The 22,391-nt window shown below is 45.2% G+C and overlaps 1 protein-coding gene across 1 annotated transcript; it reads right to left on the reverse strand.

Moving 5' to 3' along the window:
- Positions 1–6,672, reverse strand: LOC115654538 (steroidogenic acute regulatory protein, mitochondrial-like). Its single transcript, XM_030568912.1, has 5 exons — positions 6,496–6,672; positions 5,414–5,572; positions 2,562–2,746; positions 1,457–1,550; positions 1–102 (listed from the first exon to the last, which is right to left on the reverse strand). The coding sequence occupies exons 1-5, from the start codon at positions 6,670–6,672 to the stop codon at positions 1–3; spliced, it is 717 nt and encodes a 238-aa protein (XP_030424772.1).
- Positions 6,673–22,391: the final 15,719 nt, after the last annotated feature.

Here is a 22,391-nt window from a genome sequence, read left to right on the forward strand (position 1 = left end):
TCAGGGGTGTGCTGTGGTGGAGAGGTGCTGACGTAGGTATCTGATAAAATCCGCTTGAGACTGAGGTACAAGACGGTTGATAATGGACTTGGGGATCCATCCCTTAGAAAAACGAAACATATTTAAATAAGCAGGGCTGAAGATGTCAGGGCAACAAATTTTCCAGTTTCAGCTCAGTTTTGGAGAGAGGGCTCCATCCATGTAGGTGCAAATTCAGGAATCTGGCAGCTTGGAGTCCATCCTGGGGAATGTACCCCCAGTGTGGGGGTGGGGAGCATGTGGATCGGAGGGGGGCACTTTGCAGGTGCAGAACCGACTGTGTCGGCTTTGTGCTCCCACTGCAGTAGCCCTGGTGTTGGGGTTCATAGAAGGTTGGACTAGAGGAGACAAGGACAGAGACCTAAGGTTATCCTGTGACCGGGCAATTAAAGCTAGTCTGAATAATGGCGGTGCAAGATGCCTCCTCTTGGTCCCTGCCCCAGTGGCAGCACAGGGGTGAATCATGCCCACATGGCACATCCCTTACTACTGAGGGCATTCTGTGCCAAAAAAATAAAAATTCTGTGCACAGATTCCCCCTGGACACAGACTCAACAGTGAGGTTGCACCTGACCCTGACACAGTGCAAGGACCAGGCCTGCCCCAGAAACACCCCAGGGCCCTGCCCCTCTGTACAAGGTGTACCAGGTGTGTGCTGGCAGGCAGGCTTGGCAAGGCAGGATCCAAGTGTTGAGGGGCTTAGTGCGGGGGGGTCCAGGTGTGGATTGAGAGGGTTCTGTGTGGGGCAATCTGGATGCAGTTGGCTCAGTGGGGAATCCAGCTGTGGGGGGGATCTGGATGCACAGGGGCTTGTTGGGGGGTTCTGGGTGCAATGATAATGGGAATCTGCAGTAGGGGTCCAGGTGAAGGTGGTTGGGGCTCAGCACGGTGGTCTGGGTGTGATGGTGCAGGGTAGGAGCCACCAGCCGGTCCTGCCCCCTACCCCACAGTGATTTATCTCTTTGCCAGTTGCCCTGGGCACCTGAAGCACACTGCTGGGAAAGGTTGCATAACTGCTCCTGTGGCTTTCCTTTGCTTCCCCGCAGAAAAATGACTTTCTTACAAAGAAATCTGCAGGGAACATAAATTCGGTACATGCGCAGTAGCACAGAATTCCCCCAGGAGTACTGTGTCAGCTTGCACTGTGCGTTCCTTCTCTGAAACAAAGGAAAAGAGAATGCACCCATCCCAGGGGCTCCTGAGAGTATAAACAGCCTGGCTAGCTACCAGCATTAATGTGATGACACACCATGCTAAGGAACGTGAAGTTAGTGTCTGGCTATTACTTTACAGCGATCCATTCCCCAGCTCCCAGAAAAGATCATTGCCTTAGAGTCCTCCTCATACCGCAAGTCTGCCTCCCACAGGTTCCAGGAGCAAAGTGGTCATATATCCTAGCAAGGCAGCATGAACTTACCTTGAGGTCCATGCACAGGAGCCAGGTGAAGCGAGTGTGACGTTGGTCACCCTCCAGCGGTTGCAGAACAATGCAACTCAACCCAGACTCGGCCCTGGCAGTTGCGGGAGAAAAAGGAATTTAGCTTCTTTCCAATGAGAGACCGACTGAACCGTCTGCCTTGAACACTAAAGTAGTCCCAGCCACCTCAGGTTTGGATTAGCACATCTGCTCACACTGAAACCTGCTTACAAGCTCTCCATGACAACCCTTCTTATTGGACTGAGCCACTTGTGCATGAATTAAATACAAATAGATTAAAAGTACATTTATTGAGGTCTAATAATAATGCCACAGATGGGTAGTTCTTCCTGGGGGAAGAAGTTTGTCTAACCATTGAAGTACACAGGTATCAGCTCTCATCTTAATAGGCATCACCTCACTAGTAACATTTCATTTTAGATTCCTTGCCTAGTCCTTCCATGACATCTATGTAGGCAGACTCCTGCTGCTAATGTGTCTCTGCGTGGCCACATGGGCATTCCTATGCAGATGTTATTGTAGGGTCAGGCCTGTACTTTGCAAGTGAATTTAGTGCTCATAAACATAACGGAGTATACCAGCGATGCAGGCTAGAAACCAGGCATACCACACTGTACAGCCCGTCTAATGCACCTCAGGCCGAATCTGCATCAGACCCTATCATTCCAGTCCTGCCTCCTCTACCAAGACATCACATTCCTGAGCTGCACCTTATTATGTTTCAGATCTTCTCCTGATTAGAGACTGATATTGGTGTCCATCTGTGCCCTTGATCGGCCCAAAAGAGGGCTGGGATCTTCACTTGTAATGGTGCCTTGTTAAAAATAAAATGTAAACACTCAATTATGTAACATCTTACCTGTCTTACAGTTGCTAGGTGCTAACTGTTCAGAAGAGTGGTTTCTGTGTGGCCTTAGATATGTGTTGTGCTGAACATATTTGTTTTCCACTGAAATTGTGCATTCGTGCTCTCTCACACACACGCACACAACAGCATCTATAGGGAAGATGTACCTCTTGAGTGCACAACACACATGCTAAAATAATGCATGCACAGTTTCTTGTTAACATTCAGAGCCTTCACCTGACTTGCCCCTTTTGCATGGGCATGAACTCGGAGTGGGTTGCAGTGCCAACCAGATACACAGTTGTCTCCTTCTTCCAGCAGTGCCGTACGCTGACAAAGTCCCTTTGACCAATGAGGTTCCCAGGATGCTGAGCAGTGATCTCATGAGTCAACAGGGTGTCCTTCCCAATTCTTTGGAGGATCTTTAGCAAGAACACAAACCAAAGAACTGAATAGAAACTACTGGATTGGAAACTGCAATAACCAAACAGTCTGGAAAACATGGTCCCCTTCCAAACAAGCCTAAGGAGTGACAACAGCCCTTGAACTGGCTGGCCATTTTGTTCCCTTAAAGACACTAATGGTTTTGCAAAACAAATGCTTGTTTTCCTTGTTGCTGGCACCTTTCCGTAGCTGTGGAAACCCATTTTAAATGTATTCTTGGTAGATCTTTGAGTAGTAGAGGTGGAATGTTCTAACCATCCCACCATCTTTTTCCAAAGCTGCTCTGATCAAGGCATAAATACAGTAGCAAAGGTTGGATTTCATGTCTCATTCAGAACCTGTTACTTCCTTGCCTATATAGGTTTAATGATTGGGAAAGTATCAACCTGTCCTAAGAGTTGGCAGGGATGGGGTTAACACTATCTTCAGCAGCAGAGGAAAGATCACAGCTGCAAGTGCTAAGTGCAGGGACTGGCAGGGTGGGAGAGCTTGACCAGCTGCGGATAATTAAGTAATCCTCCCAGTACAGTATAAGGGGGATGTGCTCCTAAGAACTTGGGTTAACCAATATTAGGAGGGATAGGCTGTGAGGGCTGAAAGAAGTGGTTAGTCCTATTGATGGAAGAAGAAATGTTATTAGCTAGCAACAGTTTATGGGTTAGGTACTTCGCTTCCTTTAAAAGGGTAGGGAGTGTTTCTAATACTAGTGTGGAAGCTAAGCTGAAAGAGAAAGAATGTACTGATTAGGAAATACTGTGTGACTCCACTAGCCTGGGTAGAAGCTAGCCAGGGATGTGCCTTGAGCTATAATGCAGTAGAGGTAACATTGATCTCTGACTAGCAAGTTACTAAACTTAGGAGAGCAGGGATTAGAGGCCAAATCAAAACCAAGCAGAGAAACTTAATTCTAAGCTGCAATGCACTCAAAATTCACTCCCAGTGCTGTGTTTCTCCCTGCAGTACAGCAGCATTACTAGCAGTCCTGGGTCCTGAGAAGAACAGAACATTTCTGGGAAAACATCCCAGGGTAGGAATAGTCAGATCTACAGCCTGTTAGCCAATGGGAAAATGCTGCTTCTGCTCTGACTAGTTATTTCTTTACTTCTGATTAGGTACTTGACCTCCTATTAAGGCCCATCTCAGAACCCAAATCTCTACTGTTTTTGTGGTGGGGAAAGGAGGTGTGTTTCTCTATTTTATTGCTGAAGACCCCTTCAAAGATCTTTGTATAATCAGTTTAATTATCCAAGTAGCTGTCAGCATTCCAATAGGTTTCTCCTGTACATCTCTGACTTGTGAACTTTGGTTTACATGGACTTCATTAAATGACTTAGCACATACATTCATTTCACTCAGTTAATCAGTATTCTCTATGCATTAGTTCATTGGCCCTTAACTTGATAGTCTTATAAAGAAACTCTCCACACTGATGTCTGCAGGGGGGCATAAAGGCAGCAGCTTGTTTCTGTATAAATACTAAACTATTCCAGTTTACTGTTTGCTGTGACCCAATGCAAATATCTAACAGCTGATCACACAATGAGGGGATGACCCTCTCATTCTGATTCCATCTTTGGACTCATGGGCCAGTCACTAATATATTGGACAATGATCAGTATAAGTTTCCTACAATCAGGGTGCCCAAGGGAATTGTTTTACTTCCTCTTTCTTGATGAATATGGTGTCCAAAACAAAAAGCTGCCCCCAGGGCTCACAGTCTCAAGTAAATCTTAACATATATATTAGTGTAGCACAACGCCCTGCCCCACTTTAACACCTGCTCTTTTACTGCATTTAGTTTCACGTCTGTATTCTCAGCAATGTGCAATAGTTGTATGTAATAGGCTCCAGCTCTTCTAAATAGCTGGAGTCCTTCTGTGCAGTTTTGTCTGTGGGTTTATATCCTACCCCTTCAGGGAATGGCATTGACATTCAACACATTTCTCTCTTCTAAGATCCTATATAGGTTCCTGTGATCCTAGGTCTAGTTGGTAGGTGGAGAATCTTACCACGAGTACGTTCTGTTGGAGCTCCACTATCAGTATTGGCTGTCTGTGAGTCATTAAGTAAGGTTTGAAGTGTTGGTTTTGACCTACAAATGGCTTATGTCCCACCTATCGGAGAGACCACCTCTTTCCTTGTGACATACTGTCACAGCTGAGATCAGCAGAGGAGCTGGACTTGAAGCCCTGCTGGCATATACAATACACAGAGGGGCTGCTGGCAGGGTGTTCTTAACAATGGCCCCATGGCATCAGAATTCACCCTTCCCCTTGGCCTGAAATACCCCAGCCTGCTGACCTTCAGGCCATGCTACAAACTTCAGCTCTGTATCCAGGCATTGGAAATGGAGGGGAGTGGGAAGCTGTCATAAATGGGGAATTACTTAGAGGGAAAAGGGGATTTGAGCTCCTGAGTTGCCTAGCTTGCTGCTGGAGGGTTATACTGAAGGACACAGCTGCACTTTACCTATATTTGGGTATTTAATTTGGCTGTGTTTTCAATTCTGTCAAGGGTCCTGAGAGCATTTATATAAATGCAAAAAATAACTGCAGGAGGCTTTGGGACAGATTTGTGAGCAGGCAAGTCAGTAGCAGATGAGAAACAGGAGGCAGTACACTATCCAGACCCATCTCTCCATTTACCTTGACTCGACTAAGGGTAGGATTCCACTCAGGCATTTGCTCCAGCTTCTCAAACAGTTCATAGTATAGCTGGTCCACTGGAACGTCCAGCACTGTCTCCATTCGGAAGACTTTACCGAGCCTGGGAAGAACTGTACTCAGCACCAACTCTCCTTTTCCCTGGGATGAAAGAACACCTGGCAGGGTAATCCTGACCACAGTGATGTAGATGTGCTGGCATCAGGACCCAGGCCTATGTCAGTTAGCCTGCCCACACCCCCTGTCAGATCATGCACCTCAGGGCACTGAATCGCTCACTGACATAATGGGCCTTTCTAATAAATGATTTTGGTCCTTTTTCATCACCATTTGTTTGATAGATGAAAGTCATTATATTTAAATCACGTCACTGCTATTTATTTATAAAATATTCACCACCAGAAGTTCATTCTGTGCTTGCTGTTTCCTTTCTAGCTAAAGGAAACTATCCTAGTAAAGATCTTACTATATAAACACCTAAATAACAAAAACCAGAACACAGCCATGAACTGGTGTCTGTTAATTTTGTAGCATAAACATTCTGAACTTTCTCTGGGACTATGATTGACTGAGTTTTCCCCTCAAAGCCTTTTCATCTTGTCTATTTGTTTAATGTATTTATGTGTGTGCTTAGCCAATTGTCTGTTAGAAGTTTCACCTTTTCCTTTTACATTGACCATAATGTAGAATAGTTTCCTGTAAGCACTCTTGTTATCTACCTGCTTTTCTGTATCTTCACACATACCTTGTGTCCTGGCAGTCACACCCACTCTCCCCCACACACAGCCCCCTAGCCTTTCAAACTAATTCACCCATAATCCTTTCCATGCACAGACAGGTGGAAATGTGATAAACATGTTGCCGTTGTTCTTTTGATACTGGCCTTTTAGTCTTGAAAGGAGCTCTGTGGGGGAGGGCATTGCTAGAGATAGTTATTAACAATAATCAGAGGGAGTGATCGAGATTGATTCCATCTAGCCCTTTCCCATTCCCCAAGATTTTCTCAGCATGAAAGCTTTTTTGGACTACTGGAGTAACAAAAGCAACAAGTGCAAGGACTGTACCTGGTAGGTTTCTGTCTGCCAGCCATTTTGCTGCTGCAGTATCCCTAAAGCCTCACGCAGGGCGGCTTCTCCTTGATTCACATAGGAAAGCTCCGTGTTTGAAAACCAGCTGGAGTTAACTTCAGAGCCATGTTTTTCACCCGCCGCTACAGGAGCAAGCGCAAAGTGCTTGTTCATGAATGTTCCAAAGCCTCCCTACTTTGCCCATATACTCTGGCCTTTGATAAGGCTACGTGATAGATCTGCTGTTTTATGAGTTGTGTGTGGAATTAGTGCACACTAATGGGCCTCTCAGTTCAGGCCCAGGCCTGGAAGAAGATAGATCTGAATCTTCTCTGACTTTGGAGAAGTCCAGACCTGAACATCTTTGCTTGGGGAGGCCATCTCCAATATAACGTACAGAGCAACAGCCCATTGCCAGCTAGCCACTTAGGGTACGTCTACACTACGGGATTATTCCGATTTTACATAAACCAGTTTTGTAAAATAGATTGTATAAAGTCAAGTGCACGCAGCCACACTAAGCACATTAATTCGGTGGTGTGCATCCATGTACCGAGGCTAGCGTCAATTTCCAGAGCGTTGCACTGTGGGTAGCTATCCCTTAGCTATCCCATAGTTCCCGCAGTCTCCCCCGCCCCTTGGAATTCTGGGTTGAGATCCCAGTGACTGATGGGGCAAAAAACATTGTTGCGGGTGGTTCTTGGTACAGCCTCACCCCTCCCTCCATGAAAGCAGCAGACAACTATTTCGCGCCTTTTTTCCTGGGTGAACTGTGCAAACGCCATAGCACAGCAGGCATGGACCCTGCTCAGATCAAGACCACAATCGTGGACGTTGTAAACATTTCTCGCATTCTTGTGCAGTCTATGCTGAACCGGGACCTGCAAAGCCAGGTGAGGAGGAGGCGGCTACGGCAGAGCGGCGACGAGAGTGATGAGGACATGGACACAGAATTATCTCAAACTGCGGGCCCCTGAGCTTTGAAGATCCTGCTGGTAATGGGGCAGGTTCTAGCCATTGAATGCCAATTTTGGGTCTGAAAAACAAGCACAGACTGGTGGGACCACATAATTTTGCAGATGTGGGATGATTCGCAGTGGCTGCGAAACTTTTGCATGCATAAGGGAACTTTCATGGAATTTTGTGACTTGCTTTCCCCTGCCCTGAAATGCCATAATATCAAGATGAGAGCAGCCCTCACAGTTGAGAAGCGAGTGGCAATAGCCCTCTGGAAGCTTGCAATGCCAGACAGCTACCGGTCAGTCGGGAATCAATTTGGAGTGGGAAAATCTACTGTGGGGGCTGCTGTGATGCAAGTAGCCAAAGCAATCATTAAGCTGCTGCTACGAAAGGTTGTGACTCTGGGAAACGTGCAGGTCATAGTGGATGGCTTTGCTGCAATGGGATTCCCTAACTGTGGGGGGGGCGATAGATGGAACCCATATCCCTATCTTGGCACCGGAGCACCAGGGCAGCCAGTACGTAAACCGCAAGGGGTACTTTTTCCATGGTGCTGCAAGCAATGGTGGATCACAAGGGACATTTCACCAACATCCACGTGGTATGGCCGGGAAGGGTTCATGATGCTCGCATCTTCAGGAACACTACTCTGTTTAAACGGCTGCAGCAAGGGAATTACTTCCCAGACCAGAAAATAACAGTTGGGGTGTTGAAATGCCTGTAGTTATCCTGGGGGACCCAGCCTACCCCTTGATGCCATGGCTCATGAAGCCATACACAGGCAGTCTGGACAGTAGTCAGGAGCTGTTCAACTACAGGCTGAGCAAGTGCAGAATGGTAGTAGAATGTGCATTTGGCCATTTAAAGGTGCGCTGGTGCACATTACTGACTCGCTCAGACCTCAGCCAAACCAATGTCCCCTTTGTTATTGCTGCTTGCTTTGTGCTCCACAATCTCTGTGAGAGTAAGGGGGAGACCTTTATGGTGGGGTGGGAGGCTGAGGCAAATCACCTGGCTGCTGATTACGCGCAGCCAGACACCAGGGCAATTAGAAGAGCACACCAGGAAGCGGTGCGCATCAGAGAAGCTTTGAAAATGAGTTTCATCATGGGCCAGGGTACAGTGTGACTGTTGTGTGTGTTTCCCCTTGATGAACCCCCCCTTGATTGACTCATTCCCTGTAAGCAACCCACCCTCCCCCTTTGATTACAGCTTGCTTAAGGAAATAAAGTCACTATTGTTTAAAAATCATGTATTCTCTATTAAAAAGTCATTATAAAAAGAGGGAGAGAACTGACAAGGTATCCCAGGTGTGGTTTCGGAGGAGGATAGGAGGGAAGGAAAAGGCCACTAAAGATATTTCAAAGTAATGACAGCCTTTTGGTTGGGCTGTCCACGGGGGGTGGAGTGGGCCGGTGCACGAAGCCTTCCCCCACGCGTTCTTACACGTCTGGGTGAGGAAGATATGGAACATGGTGAGTGGTGAGGGTGGTTACACAGGGGCTGCAGCGGCGCTCTGTGACCCTGCTGCTGTTCCTGAAGCTCCACCAGACGTCGGAGGATGTCAGTTTGATCACGCAGCAGCCTCAGCGTTGCATCCCGCCACCAATGATCTTCCTGCCTACACCTCTGATCTTCCTGCCACCACCTCTCATCTCGAGCGTCCCTCCTGTCCTCACGTTCGTCCCTCCTATCCTCACGTTGGTCCCTCCTGTCCTCACGTTCACTGGCATCTTTCCTGTAATTTGATACCACGTCCTTCCACTCATTCAGATGAGCTCTTTCATTGTGGGTCACTTCCATGATTTCCGAGAACATTTCGTCTTGCGTCTTTTTTTCCTCTGCCTTATCTGAGATAGACTTCGGGATGGAGTAGGGAGGCTTGAAAAATGTGCAGCTGCATGAGGGAGGGGAAAAAAGGGAGAGAAGTATTTAAAAAGATACATTTTACAGAACAATGGTTATACTCTTTCACAGTGAACAACACTATTCACCTTACATAGCACATGTGATTTCACTCCAAGGTCGCATTTTGCATCTTAATATTGAGTGCCTGCGGCTCTGGTGTTAGAGATTTCACAGACTCAGGTCCGGGCAGCAGAATTCAGCTTGCATGCGGCCATGGTAAGCCATTGTCTTTCAGCTTCTGCAGCCTTCATATACACAGTGCCCTCCTTTCCCAAATACCAAGCAAAGCCCGTTCAGTGTTGCTTCTTTCCTGTTAACATGCAGCAGCAGAAACCACCACCCCCCATCCAATTCTCTGGGATGATCGCTTTACCCCTCCCCCACCGCGTGGCTGGTAGCAGGGAAGATCCCTGCTAGCCAAATGCGAAAAAGCTCAGTGCCATTACCCCCTTTCTCTCCCCCCACTTGGCTACCTGCAAGGAAGGATTTCTTTTAAGCAACAGGCAAACAGCCCAGTAGGAATGGCCATCTCTGTCCCCTTAATTAAATTCCTGAATTTCAACCAGGTTACCATGAACGATATCACTCTCCTGAGGATAACACAGCGAGATAAAGAACGGATGTTGCTTGAATGCCAGCAATCACCGGGACTATACACAGCTAGGCTTTGTCATGCAATGATACCAGATTACTTGCTACATCCATGGCGTGGTCAAGTGTCCTACCATGGTGGACGGAATAAGGCTGCCTCACCCAAAAACCTTCTGCAAAGGCTTTTGGAGTACCTCCAGGAGCGCTTCATGGGGATGTCCCTGGAGGATTTCCGCTCCATCCCCAGACATGTTAACAAACTTTTCCAATAACTGTACTGGCCGCGAATGCATCCCAAGTCCTCGGGGCAAATCAATCATTAAAAAACGCTAGCTTTTAAACTATGTTTTGTATTTACAAAGGTACACTCACCAGAGGTCGCTTCCATGGCTTCATTGTCTGGGCTACTGGCTTGGGAGGGCTGGGAGGGTAATTCCGTCTGGGTGAGAAAAAGCTCCTGGCTGTTGGGGAGAACGGAGTGCTGTGTGCTCGCTGCAAGCTCGTCCTCCTCTGCCTCCTCCTCATCTTCCCCGTCCACAGAATCCTCAGCCATGGCTGAGATTACCACCCGCACCTCGGAATCCATGGACAGGAGTGGGGTAGTGGTGGCGGACCCCCCCTAGAATTGCATCCAGTTCAGCGTAGAAGCGGCATGTTTTTGGCCCTGCCCCAGACCTTCCGTTTGCTTATTTGGTTTTTTGGTAGGCTTGTCTGAGCTCCTTAACTTTCACTCTGCACTGCACTGAGTCCCTGGTGTGGCCTTTCTCCATCATAGCCTTGGAAATTTTTTCATATGTTTTTTCATTTCGTCTTTTGAAACAGAGTTCTGTTAGCACAGAATCCTCTCCCCATATAGTGATCAGATCCAGCACCTCCCATGCAGTCCATGCTGGAGCTCTTTTTTGATTCTCAAGAGACTGCATTGTTACCTGTGCTGATGAGCTCTGTGTGGTCACCTGTGCTGGTGAGCTCTCCATGCTGGCCAAACAGGAAATGAAATTCAAAAGTTCGCCGGGCTTTTCCTGTCTACCTGGCCAGTGCATCCGAGTTCAGATTGCTGTCCAGAGCGGTCACAGTGATGCACTGTGGGATACTGCCCAGAGGCCAGTACCGTCAATTTGCGGGCACACTAACCCTAATCCAATATGGTAATACCGATTTCAGCGCTACTCCTCTCATCGAGGAGGAGTACAGAAATCGGTTTAAAGAGCCCTTTATATTGATATAAAGAGCCTCATTGTGTGGACGAGTGCAGCGTTAAATCGGTTTAACTCTGCTAAAATCGGTATAAACGCATAGTGTAGACCAGGCCTTTAGTCAGTTTTCCCATCATTGATGTCAGAAGGCTGAGTCCTAGTCATGACATCGCAACTGCGGAATAAAATATCTTTCAAGTAGAAAACCATTTAAACAGGTGACTTTTTAAGCAATAGCATTAATATCCAAATAAACTTTCGCCAATATGCTGATTGGCCCAGTCACTTCAGGTAGCATCATTCCACCGACTATAACAAAATTTTCCTGAAATCAAACCACGTATATAAAACAAAATGAAAGGGCTCTTCTACAACAGCCTCACTTGGACAATGGCTCTCAAAAGCTCAGTGTTGACATATCGGCATCGGCATCTACGTCACAGTTTTTACCATATAAGAAACTGTTTTTCAGTGCAAGGTATAAAAACCATTTTCAGTGACCATAGTTGTATTGGTCAGTAGAGATGGGGCTTTATAAAATCAAAACCATTCACAGGAGACAGGTACTAGCTATGTGCTGACTTGCTGAAAAGTATTTTAAAAAAATGGCACTTAAAACTAGTTAAAACTAGTTCCCAACAGTAATGTGATAGAAACTGAATGCAGATGGGGACTATTTAGTAGCATTACACACATCACATTGCCTCTCCATCCAATGATTCAAAAGAACAGGACAGGTAGCTCCCATCTGCAAATCTTTAGGTAATTATTAGATGGGCCTAAAAACACTGTCTGGATATAACAAAACACTGTTAACTGGACTCAACCCTTTCTACAAGTCTTTGGATTTCATTTTGTGATGAGTTCATTTTGTTTCTCTTACAAGTCTCAGGATGAATATACCATTGGGTATTACAAAACTTTGGCCTTTAGCCATAACCATTGAGATGGTTATGAATTATTCAAGGTATTGAGACCTCTCATGTGATGAGAATAACATTAATTCTGTGCTCCCTGCAGTATAGCACTATCTCTGGTTAATCAACCACATTCGGAACAGTCTTTTAATACACATCCATCCTTCCATCCACTAGTTTGCAGGTAGCACACAGAGGCTATGCCAGCTGCAGTAGGAACCACCTATGGGAGATTTCTTAGGACATGCAACATCCAAGCATCTGTGATAAACAGAACTCTTACCAGGGCCCTTCCACATTATCCTCCGAATATAATCAGGAACTGTAGAAGACAGGCAGTGAGATCCTTTTGACATGAGTCCTCTTGTGTCATGCCCAGTAGCTGAGAGAGCCATTCTCTTCAAACCTACGGGGGGACAAACATAGACCGCTACTAAAATGTATCACATTCAGTACGGAGGCACGTTGGCCTGGAGCTTGAGGCAAAGGTCTAAGAGCAAAGAGAACACTAATTAGAGTTACTCGTTCACTGGATGACTGTGGATGGCTTTTGGGCAAGGCACCACACTGCCTTATGCTTTAGTTTATTTTAGCTGGAAAATAAAATTAAGAACCCTCGTGCCTCATGGCAGGTGTTTTTTCCAGCCATGGTAGAGTAGCAATCAACTGCTTGGAGAGGGAAGAATCTGGTGAACTGCCAGAAAATTGCCTGTTACTGTAGAGGTGACCAAAATGTTTCAAATTTTTTTACCTGGCAGAAAAGTGATGTTTCAAAATTTTTCATGCAAAAAGTTTACAGAAAAATTTTCACAATAAATGTTCTGATTTTTCAATCTGAGCTAGCAGGACTCCTCTCAGTAAGGTGTGTGTTGGCCTCATGAACTGTCAAGGCCAAGTTTGTGATGATGGCCCAAAATAAGGACCATGAACCAAATATTCATATAGGAAACTTCAGATGCTGTGGGATTGCTTCCATCAGGGTAAATGGTCTTTTTATAACCTCAGTACTTATTATACTTTAGTTTAATGTAAACAGTTTTCAACAATAAAGGTAAGGGGACAATTTGGGGACTAAAATTAGTATCATCCCTCAAAATGAGGGACACTTAAGTGGTAGGGTGAAAATTTCTAATCCCATTACACTGTTGGTAGCTTGCAGAAAAGAACCATATGTATAGAGTCATAGAATTTAAGGCCATTATGATAATATAATCTGGCCTCCTGTGTAACACAGGCCTTGGAAACTCATCCAGTAATTCCTGCATCAAGTCCATAACTTCCATTTGACCTTGGGTGTCAAAAACGTTCCAGTGGAGGAATGAGGGGAGTTTGCCTTTTTCAGTTTTCTCAAACATTTTCCTGTCCAAATCATAAATTAATGAAAGCTACAGTATAAAATGTTTAGCACAGTACACTTTTATCCCAGGATGTTACATCATATTTCACTGAGCTGCGGCATATCACTGTAGCTCTGTCTCACTGCAGTTCTACACCTCTGCTATAAATCAGTAATATCTGCTTCAAAACATACCCTCTCCCTGCATCCTACTGTAATACACTGCACTTGACTGCTGCAAAGAGGATCCCTGTATCATAGACCAGGGTCTCTCTGCAGAACAGTGCAGCAAGAAACACCATGCTGGGGGGAAATCTGATTCATGGGCATCACAATGAATTGTTCCCTGGCATCAAAAATTTGGTTTGGAAGGATTTGATTTTTGATGATAAATTTCAGTGGATGCCAATGTTGATTTCCAAATACTTCTAAGTTAATTTTTTTGCACTAGCACGAACTACCGTCCCTCTCCAAGATACTAGTAATTGTTGTTTATTCTGAATGTAATAGATTCAGGAACCAAGTCATAATTTTTGACCATGAGAATATGTAATGATTTGTTGTTGGGTCTGATAGCGAAGAAGATACCTGTTGTCTACCCATGCAACATATCCTATGGGTCAGATCCTCAGGTCCATGTGTCTTCAACTTTCCCTCCCTATATATATTGATTATTAATGATCCCATTTTTATGTCATTATTTTTGCATAAAGGGAAAGAACAATTAGCAGCATTTACAGATTAAAACCTGACCCTTCCTAAACATGATATAGCAAAATAGAAATATATGCACTAGATACATGTCAGCCTGTTTATAAATGTGTCTCTCTGAGAGTATGTCTATATAAATACATACATATATATTTTATCTATGGAGTGGTGACTGATGCTATTTTCTGTGTGACTGAGAGAGTCCACTGTACAGGACATAGAGATTTATTGTGGTTGTCCTGTAGAATCACACCAGTTATTCAGAGGACAACACTTTTCCATAGTTAACACTACATGGAGGAATATATTTACAGTATATTGTATGCTCTGCTTTATAGACCAAGGACAGTTCTGCTTACCAGTCATCTTTCGAACGTGCTCCTGTGAGATCCCACAGCACATTTTGAAAGTTGCTGAGAACATAGTGTGGAGGTGTCTGCTGCCTCTTGTATTCAGTGCAAAAGCTGACTGTGGCACTAAATCATGTCTTTATAGTGATTTTGAAGGACAACACCTGATGATATGGACCATGCTTCTAGAAAGCAGCTGGGAATGAGGAGCATCCAAGGACAAGGCAACCAGAGGGATGGGCTGGAGAAAGGCACCCACAGTAATGAAAAATCACCGCTTTTGTATGTTTCTTTTTAGATTTTTACAGTAGGCACTTTCCCTTGCTTTTGGACAGTCAGACTCATTACTGTATTTCAAGCATATCAGTCGGTTTACTAATCCTTTTCTGGAACCTCCTGGCACTTTTTACTCTCTCCAAACAAATTGCAACATACTGTGATGAGCAAGGAGCATTCTGAGGTTAGATATCCCAGATTAAAATCTATTTTAATCACCCACATGGACCATTTCAGCTACTTGTGAACACCTACTTGATTTTACTCTGTTAAGACAGCTGCCCCTCTACCCACATCACCCTGAAGGTCCCTAGGGCTAACATCATGCAGGAAATATGAGCTATGTTAAATTGTAGGTACCCACTGAAGATTATGATGAAGGTTTCTGTGCACAAACTATAACAGACACACTTGTATGTTTTTGGCTCTAAACAGGATGTGAATGTAGTTTCAGGCCTGTAATCTTCTGTAGTGTAAGCTTCTTGCTGCTCTGGTTAAAATGGGAAATGTTCACCCTTTGAACCTTTCCAACCATGGCAGAATAACACTGGATATAATTGGTTTGTTAGGAAGTGGATATGAATACTTTCACTAAAAATACTGATCTGACTTGCCAAATGTTGGTCATTTTACAGTTCTCTGTTACCATTTGATTCCTGTTTGGTGCCCTTTGTGAAATGAGATAGTGAACTCTATTCAGTGCCCAGAAACAGCTACTTGTCTGAAAAAAAAAGACTATTACAGGTGACACCTAGTTGTCACAGTGGTTAGCAGACTCAGACAGGTCCAAGAATGACCTGTGACCTGGGGAGAGCTCAGAGGTAGGAAGCTTGCACTTTGCACTTGCTTCCCATTATGGACCTCAGTGTTCAGGCCTGGCACCTTTTGCCATTACTAATTCACTCTTGAAGGAGTAACAATGATAAGGAGAGATCAAGCTCTCTAAGGTCTAAAATCTGCCAGTGTGTTCAGCTGGGCTGGATGGCTTCTTATTAACTCAGTTAATTCCTTGCTACCTCTCCTGAGAACTTGGTGATTCACTGACTGCCTCTCTGTCTGCTTGTTTGCCATAGTGAACCCACCCAGGTTCCTGGCATATTGCAGGGGCACAATCTAGTCTCACCCATGTTTCAAGGTTTCTTTTCACTGTAGTCGAGACAGGAACAGCACTGAACATCCTGTGACCTCTCCGGTGCTGCAAGAACTCATACCACTTCCCACCGTGCTGGGTCAATGCTTTTAAATGTGGAACTTGCAATGAAGAGGAGAAGGTGCTGCTTGCTCTACCCTGCTTCATTATTGTGTGAAGAAGTAGTGGAAGCCGCCTTTGCCAGAGTTCTTCAGTCACATCTCTAACATGAGTATTGCAATGGGCTACTTGTATGGTGTGTGTGTGTGTGTGTGTGTGTGTGTGTGTGTGTATATATATATATATGAGTTAGAAGACTTTCCTCATTGCCTGCTATCCATCACCTGGGAAACCTGGACTTCCCTGGCATACATTTCAATAGCCACTGGAGGTCTCTGAACTACAATATATGAAGTGACTCTTGGAGAGATGTTTGGAAAAATTGTTTCAAACCTTGCATTGTTTTTTTGTAAACGAGACGGACATCTGGAAGCAATCTTCTGGTAAGATGCTATTATGTGACAGGCTTCATCCTTTAATATGACCTCACAAAATCCCAGTTAGATAGATGATTGCTGGCATGTAGCACCAGGCTAGGGATGGAATCCTGCACACTTGAAATCTCTCCTAATTTTCAGTGCTAAATCTTTCTTTATGAAATAACCTTGCACTGAAATGAATGGGACCATCAGTTCTAATTGTGCAGATCAATTTAGTGCAAGTCATTTCTCAGCCTGGGGAGAAACATTTTCTCATGAACTATCCAAGGGCTCCTGAGGAAAGACAGTTGCTAAATGCTGGATGCAAAAGTGTGTGAATAGCATATCAAGATTTAAAACTAGAATCACTGCTGCTAATTCTTGACACCACCAAGTCGGTAATTAAAATTGCTCATTAAAAATGTCATTCATTTAATGGTAGATGTGGATTCCTTTGGTTTCTCCATTTCTTCTTGGCACCTCCCATGACTAGGAATTGGGTTTATAACATATTGTCACTTGATGAGCTGACCCTTTAAGGAACACAAGTGGCACATGTTGCCAATTTTAGGAAAAGGCCACCTGGCCCAATCTATCACTGCCCTTTACTTTTTGGTTCCAAGTATGACCCTCTCTCAATGTCAACTGCCAGAGGGCCCACCATACTGTGACTCAGATCAGGTCTGATACACTCATTACCCCCAACACTCTACCATCATAGTATGTATCTAAAAATTGTCATATAAAGTATCATATGTAAACTGGTGACACGCCAGCTCCAAAAATCATTGCATAATGTATGTACGGGTAGTGTACAAAGAGTTATACATGTGTGCTGGAAATATGTTCTTAAAATGTGTTTGGAAGTCAGTGCATAAACCCACCCTAGAAAAAGGAATGTGGATTTACTGGCAGAGGACAATGAAAGTACATTTATATCTATGGTGAACAAAGCTATCCAGTTAATGAGCAGTGGCTAAGTTCTGATCTATATTGGTATAGCTGTGAATCCCAGGGGTATAAAAATCCACACCCCATGAGAGCCACAGCTATACTGACCAGGCATAGAAAGCTCTAGGTCCACAGAAGAATTCTTCCATCAACTTAGCTAATGTCTCTCAGGGAGGTGGATTATCTAGGCAGCTGGGCGACCCTATCCCATTGGTGTAGGTAGTGGCTACATTGTAGCATTTTAACCGTAGACATACCCTTAATGAGCACACTGCGGGGGAAGACTCTGCACCTCAGGAATCCTTTCTGGCTCTTGCGGCAGAGACAATGGCCTTTGGGTAATGTAAGTGGAGCAAAAGTCATTTTTGTTATCCATTACTTAGGCCTGATCTACATTAGGGGGGAGGGATTGATCTAAGTTACGCAATTTCAGCGATGTGAATAATGTCGCTGAAGTCGACGTACTTAGATCTACCTACCGCGGTGTCTTCACTACGGTGAGTTGACTGCTGCCACTCCCCCGTCAACTCTGCCTGCGCCTCTCGCTGAGCTGGAGTACAGGAATCAACAGGAGAGCGCTCGGGGATCGATTTATTGAATCTAGACTAGATGCAATAAATTGGTCCCCGCTGGATCGATTGCTGCCCGCCGATCCGGCTGGTAGTGAAGACATACCCTTAGGGAACAAAGAGAGCAGCTCCCTTTGATTCTGTGAATGTTGGGTCCGCAATCTGGAGGGCTGGAGATGCTGATAACTTGATGTGAGTAAGAAAACTGCTTAGGCAAAGATTGTAACTTGCTAAGATTAAGTTTTAGTCACTAGAAAGTGTATTTTGTTTTGTTTGTATTCAGACCCCCTTTCTCTTAGTGTCACTTAAATCTCTGTTCTTTTTTTAATAAACTTATTCTTGTTCTATTACAAATCCATCTCAGTGCTGTGTATTAAATCAAAGTCTGAGTCTTCAGGTAACCTAAGAGGCTGGTGTGGGCTCTGTCTCTCTGGAAGCAGCAATCGTAATAATTTCTGTGAGTATCCAGTCAGAGAGAGAGTCGTCCCTGAGGAACAAGGGGACCGGGATTCATTGTTTGTTCCTTTCAAGGCAAGATTCAGATTGGCAGAGTCTTGAAGAGTTTGCTGGCCAGGCAGACAAGCTGGTACGTCAGGTAGCTGACACATAGTTGAGCAGCTGCAAAGCTCTTGCTCTTGTTAAGGCAGAGGTGTGACCCAGTGTATCACAGTTCTGGGTGCCCTGAGCAGGACGTCAAACCAAGGAACAGCTAGAGTTGAAAAACCTCTGGAATGGACCTTGAAACTTTAAGATTTCATTGACTTGTGAAAAGGAGATTAAAACTGCCATCAGTAGCAAAAGTTAATGAATTGCACTCCAAAACTTTCCAGAAACTTCCAAAGAAGCTAGAAATATGGCTTCAGACAAAATATGAAGAGTTAGTCTCTCCACCTGGGAGCTGAGGAGATAATCTTTCTTAAAGGCCAGAAATTTTACTACTCTTTTATGAGGGGAAAATACAACTATTTCTTTAAGTAGAATCCTTGAATCAGACCTAGATTAAGATCTTCTGGTCCCACACTGAAATGTCTGGTCCCTGGCTCCCTCCTAATTACTATGTTAGGCTACTTTAGATATAATCATCTTGCCTATATCTCCCCAATCCCAGGCAAGCTGGACTCAGTGATCAATGGTCACTTACACCAAAAATCACAAAATATTCAGGTTTCTTCCAAGAGCCCAGTCATTTACCCCAGATCAATTTATATCTTAGATCTCACACCAAAGACAATGCTGTAGCCAATCCTATAATAAACTAACAAAAGATTTATCAGCTATAAAAAAGAAATGAGTTATGTACAGGTTAAAGCCAGCAACATATAAGCGCAAATGAGGTACAGTCTTTGATTCCAAAAGGTGACAGAGATGTAGTAATCTGTCCACTGAATGTCTGTTTTAGGGCTAATCCAGGTTGCCCCTGGGGTTCTCTGCTTTTGTTCCTTAGCTCCAGCCCGTGCAAGCATCCATACAGCCAAGAGATAACCATTTCCTCTTTTGGAGCATGAGCTTTCGTGGGTGAATACCCACTTCCTCAGATGCATGTAATGGAAATATCCAGGGGCAGGTATATATATGTGTGCTAGCAAGCAAGCTAGAGATAACGAGGTCAGTTCAATCAGGGAGGATGAGGCCCTGTTCTAGCAGTTGAGGTGTGAAAACCAAGAGAGGAGAAACTGGTTCTGTAATTGGCAAGCCATTCACAGTCTTTGTTCAATCCTGAGCTGATGGTGTCAAATTTGCAGATGAACTGAAGCTCAGCAGTTTCTCTTTGAAGTCTGGTCCTGAAGTTTTTTTGTTGCAGGATGACCACCTTAAGGTCTGCTATAGTGTGGCCAGGGAGGTTGAAGTGCTCTCCTACAGGTTTTTGTATATTGCCATTCCTAATGTCTGATTTGTGTCCATTTATCCTTTTCCGTAGAGACTGTCCAGTTTGGCCGATGTACATAGCAGAGGGGCATTGCTGGCATATGATGGCGTATATTACATTGGTGGATGTGCAGGTGAATGAACCAGTGATGGTGTGGCTGATCTGGTTAGGTCCTGTGATGGTGTCGCTGGTGTAGATATGTGGGCAGAGTTGGCATCGAGGTTTGTTGCATGGATTGGTTCCTGAGCAAGAGTTATTATGGTGTGGTGTGCAGTTACTGGTGAGAATATGTTTCAGGTTGGCAGGTTGTCTGTGGGCAAGGATTGGCCTGCCACCCAAGGCCTGTGAAAGTGTGGGATCATTGTCCAGGATGGGTTGTAGATCCTTGATGATGCGTTGGAGGGGTTTTAGCTGGGGGCTGTATGTGATGGCCAGTGGAGTCCTGTTGGTTTCTCTCTTGGGTTTGTCTTGCAGTAGGAGGCTTCTGGGTACATGTCTGGCTCTGTTGATTTGTTTCCTTATTTCCTCGTGCGGGTATTGTAGTTTTGAGAATGCTTGGTGGAGATTTTGTAGGTGTTGGTCTCTGTCTGAGGGGTTAGAGCAGATGCGGTTGTACCTCAATGCTTGGCTGTAGACAATGGATCGTGTGATGTGCCCGGGATGGAAGCTGGAGGCATGAAGGTAGGCATAGCGGTCGGTGGGTTTTCGATATAGAGTGGTGTTAATGTGACCATCACTGATTTGCACCGTGGTGTCAAGAAAGTGGACCTCCCGTGTAGATTGGTCCAGGCTGAGGTTGATGGTGGGGTGGAAGCTGTTGAAATCATGGTGGAATTTTTCCAGAGTCTCCTTCCCATGGGTCCAGATGATGAAGATGTCATCAATGTAGCGTAGATAGAGAAGGGGTGTGAGTGGACGAGAGCTGAGGAAGCGTTGTTCCAGGTCGGCCATGAAGATATTGGCATATTGTGGTGCCATGCGGGTGCCCATAGCAGTGCCACTGATCTGGAGATATATATTGTCATCAAATTTGAAATAGTTGTGTGTAAGTATAAAGGCACAGAGCTCAGCAGCCAGTTGTGCTGTGGCATCATCAGGGATAGTGTTCCTGACAGCTTGTATTCCATCTGTGTGTGGGATGTTTGTGTAGAGAGCCTCTACATCCATGGTGGCTAGGATGGTGTTTTCTGGGAGGTCACCAATGCATTGTAGTTTCCTCAGGAAATCAGTGGTGTCACGGAGATAGCTGGGAGTGCTGGTGGCATAGGGTCTGAGTAGAGAGTCCATATATCCAGATAGTCCTTCAGTGAGAGTGCCAATGCCAGAGATGATGGGGCGTCCAGGATTTCCGGGTTTGTGGATCTTGGGTAGTAGATAGAATAACCCTGGTCGGGGCTCTAGGGGTATGTTGATTTCTTCTGGTGTTAGTGTAGGGAGTGTCCTGAGTAGATGCTGTAGTTTCTTAGTGTATTCCTCAGTGGGATCTGAGGGAAGTGGCCTGTAGAATTTGGTGTTGGAGAGTTGTCTGGCTGCCTCCTTTTGATAGTCAGACCTGTTCATGATGACAACGGCACCTCCTTTATCAGCCTCTTTGATGATAATGTCAGGGTGGTTTCTGAGGCTGTGGATGGCATTGCGTTCTGCACGACTTAGGTTGTGAGGCAAGCGATGTTGTTGTTCCAGGATTTCTGCCTGTGCACGCCGGCGGAAGCATTCAATGTATAGGTCCAGGTTGTCATTTCGACCCTCAGGAGGAGTCCATGTGGAGTTCTTTTTCTTGTGCTGTTGGTGGGAGGGCACCCGCGTATCAGTGCACTGTTCAGTGTTGTCCTGGAAGTATTCTTTGAGCCGGAGACGGCGAAAGTAGGCTTCCAGATCGCCACAGAACTGTATCATGTTGGTGGGGGTGGCAGGGCAGAAAGAGAGTCCCCGAGATAGGACAGACTTTTCTTCTGGGCTGAGTGTGTAGTTGGATAGATTGACGATATTGCTGGGTGCGTTAGGGGTACCACTGTTGTGGCCCCATGTGGCAGGTAGGAGTTTAGACAGCTTACAGTCCTTTTTCCTTTAACAAATCAACAGAGCCAGACGTGTACCCAGAAGCCTCCTACTGCAAGACAAACCCAAGAGAGAAACCAACAGGACTCCACTGGCCATCACATACAGCCCCCAGCTAAAACCCCTCCAACGCATCATCAAGGATCTACAACCCATCCTGGACAATGATCCCACACTTTCACAGGCCTTGGGTGGCAGGCCAATCCTTGCCCACAGACAACCTGCCAACCTGAAACATATTCTCACCAGTAACTGCACACCACACCATAATAACTCTTGCTCAGGAACCAATCCATGCAACAAACCTCGATGCCAACTCTGCCCACATATCTACACCAGCGACACCATCACAGGACCTAACCAGATCAGCCACACCATCACTGGTTCATTCACCTGCACATCCACCAATGTAATATACGCCATCATATGCCAGCAATGCCCCTCTGCTATGTACATCGGCCAAACTGGACAGTCTCTACGGAAAAGGATAAATGGACACAAATCAGACATTAGGAATGGCAATATACAAAAACCTGTAGGAGAGCACTTCAACCTCCCTGGCCACACTATAGCAGACCTTAAGGTGGCCATCCTG

The sequence above is a fragment of the Gopherus evgoodei genome, chromosome 7 (genome assembly GCF_007399415.2).
Source record: "Gopherus evgoodei ecotype Sinaloan lineage chromosome 7, rGopEvg1_v1.p, whole genome shotgun sequence".
NCBI lineage: Eukaryota > Metazoa > Chordata > Testudines > Testudinidae > Gopherus > Gopherus evgoodei.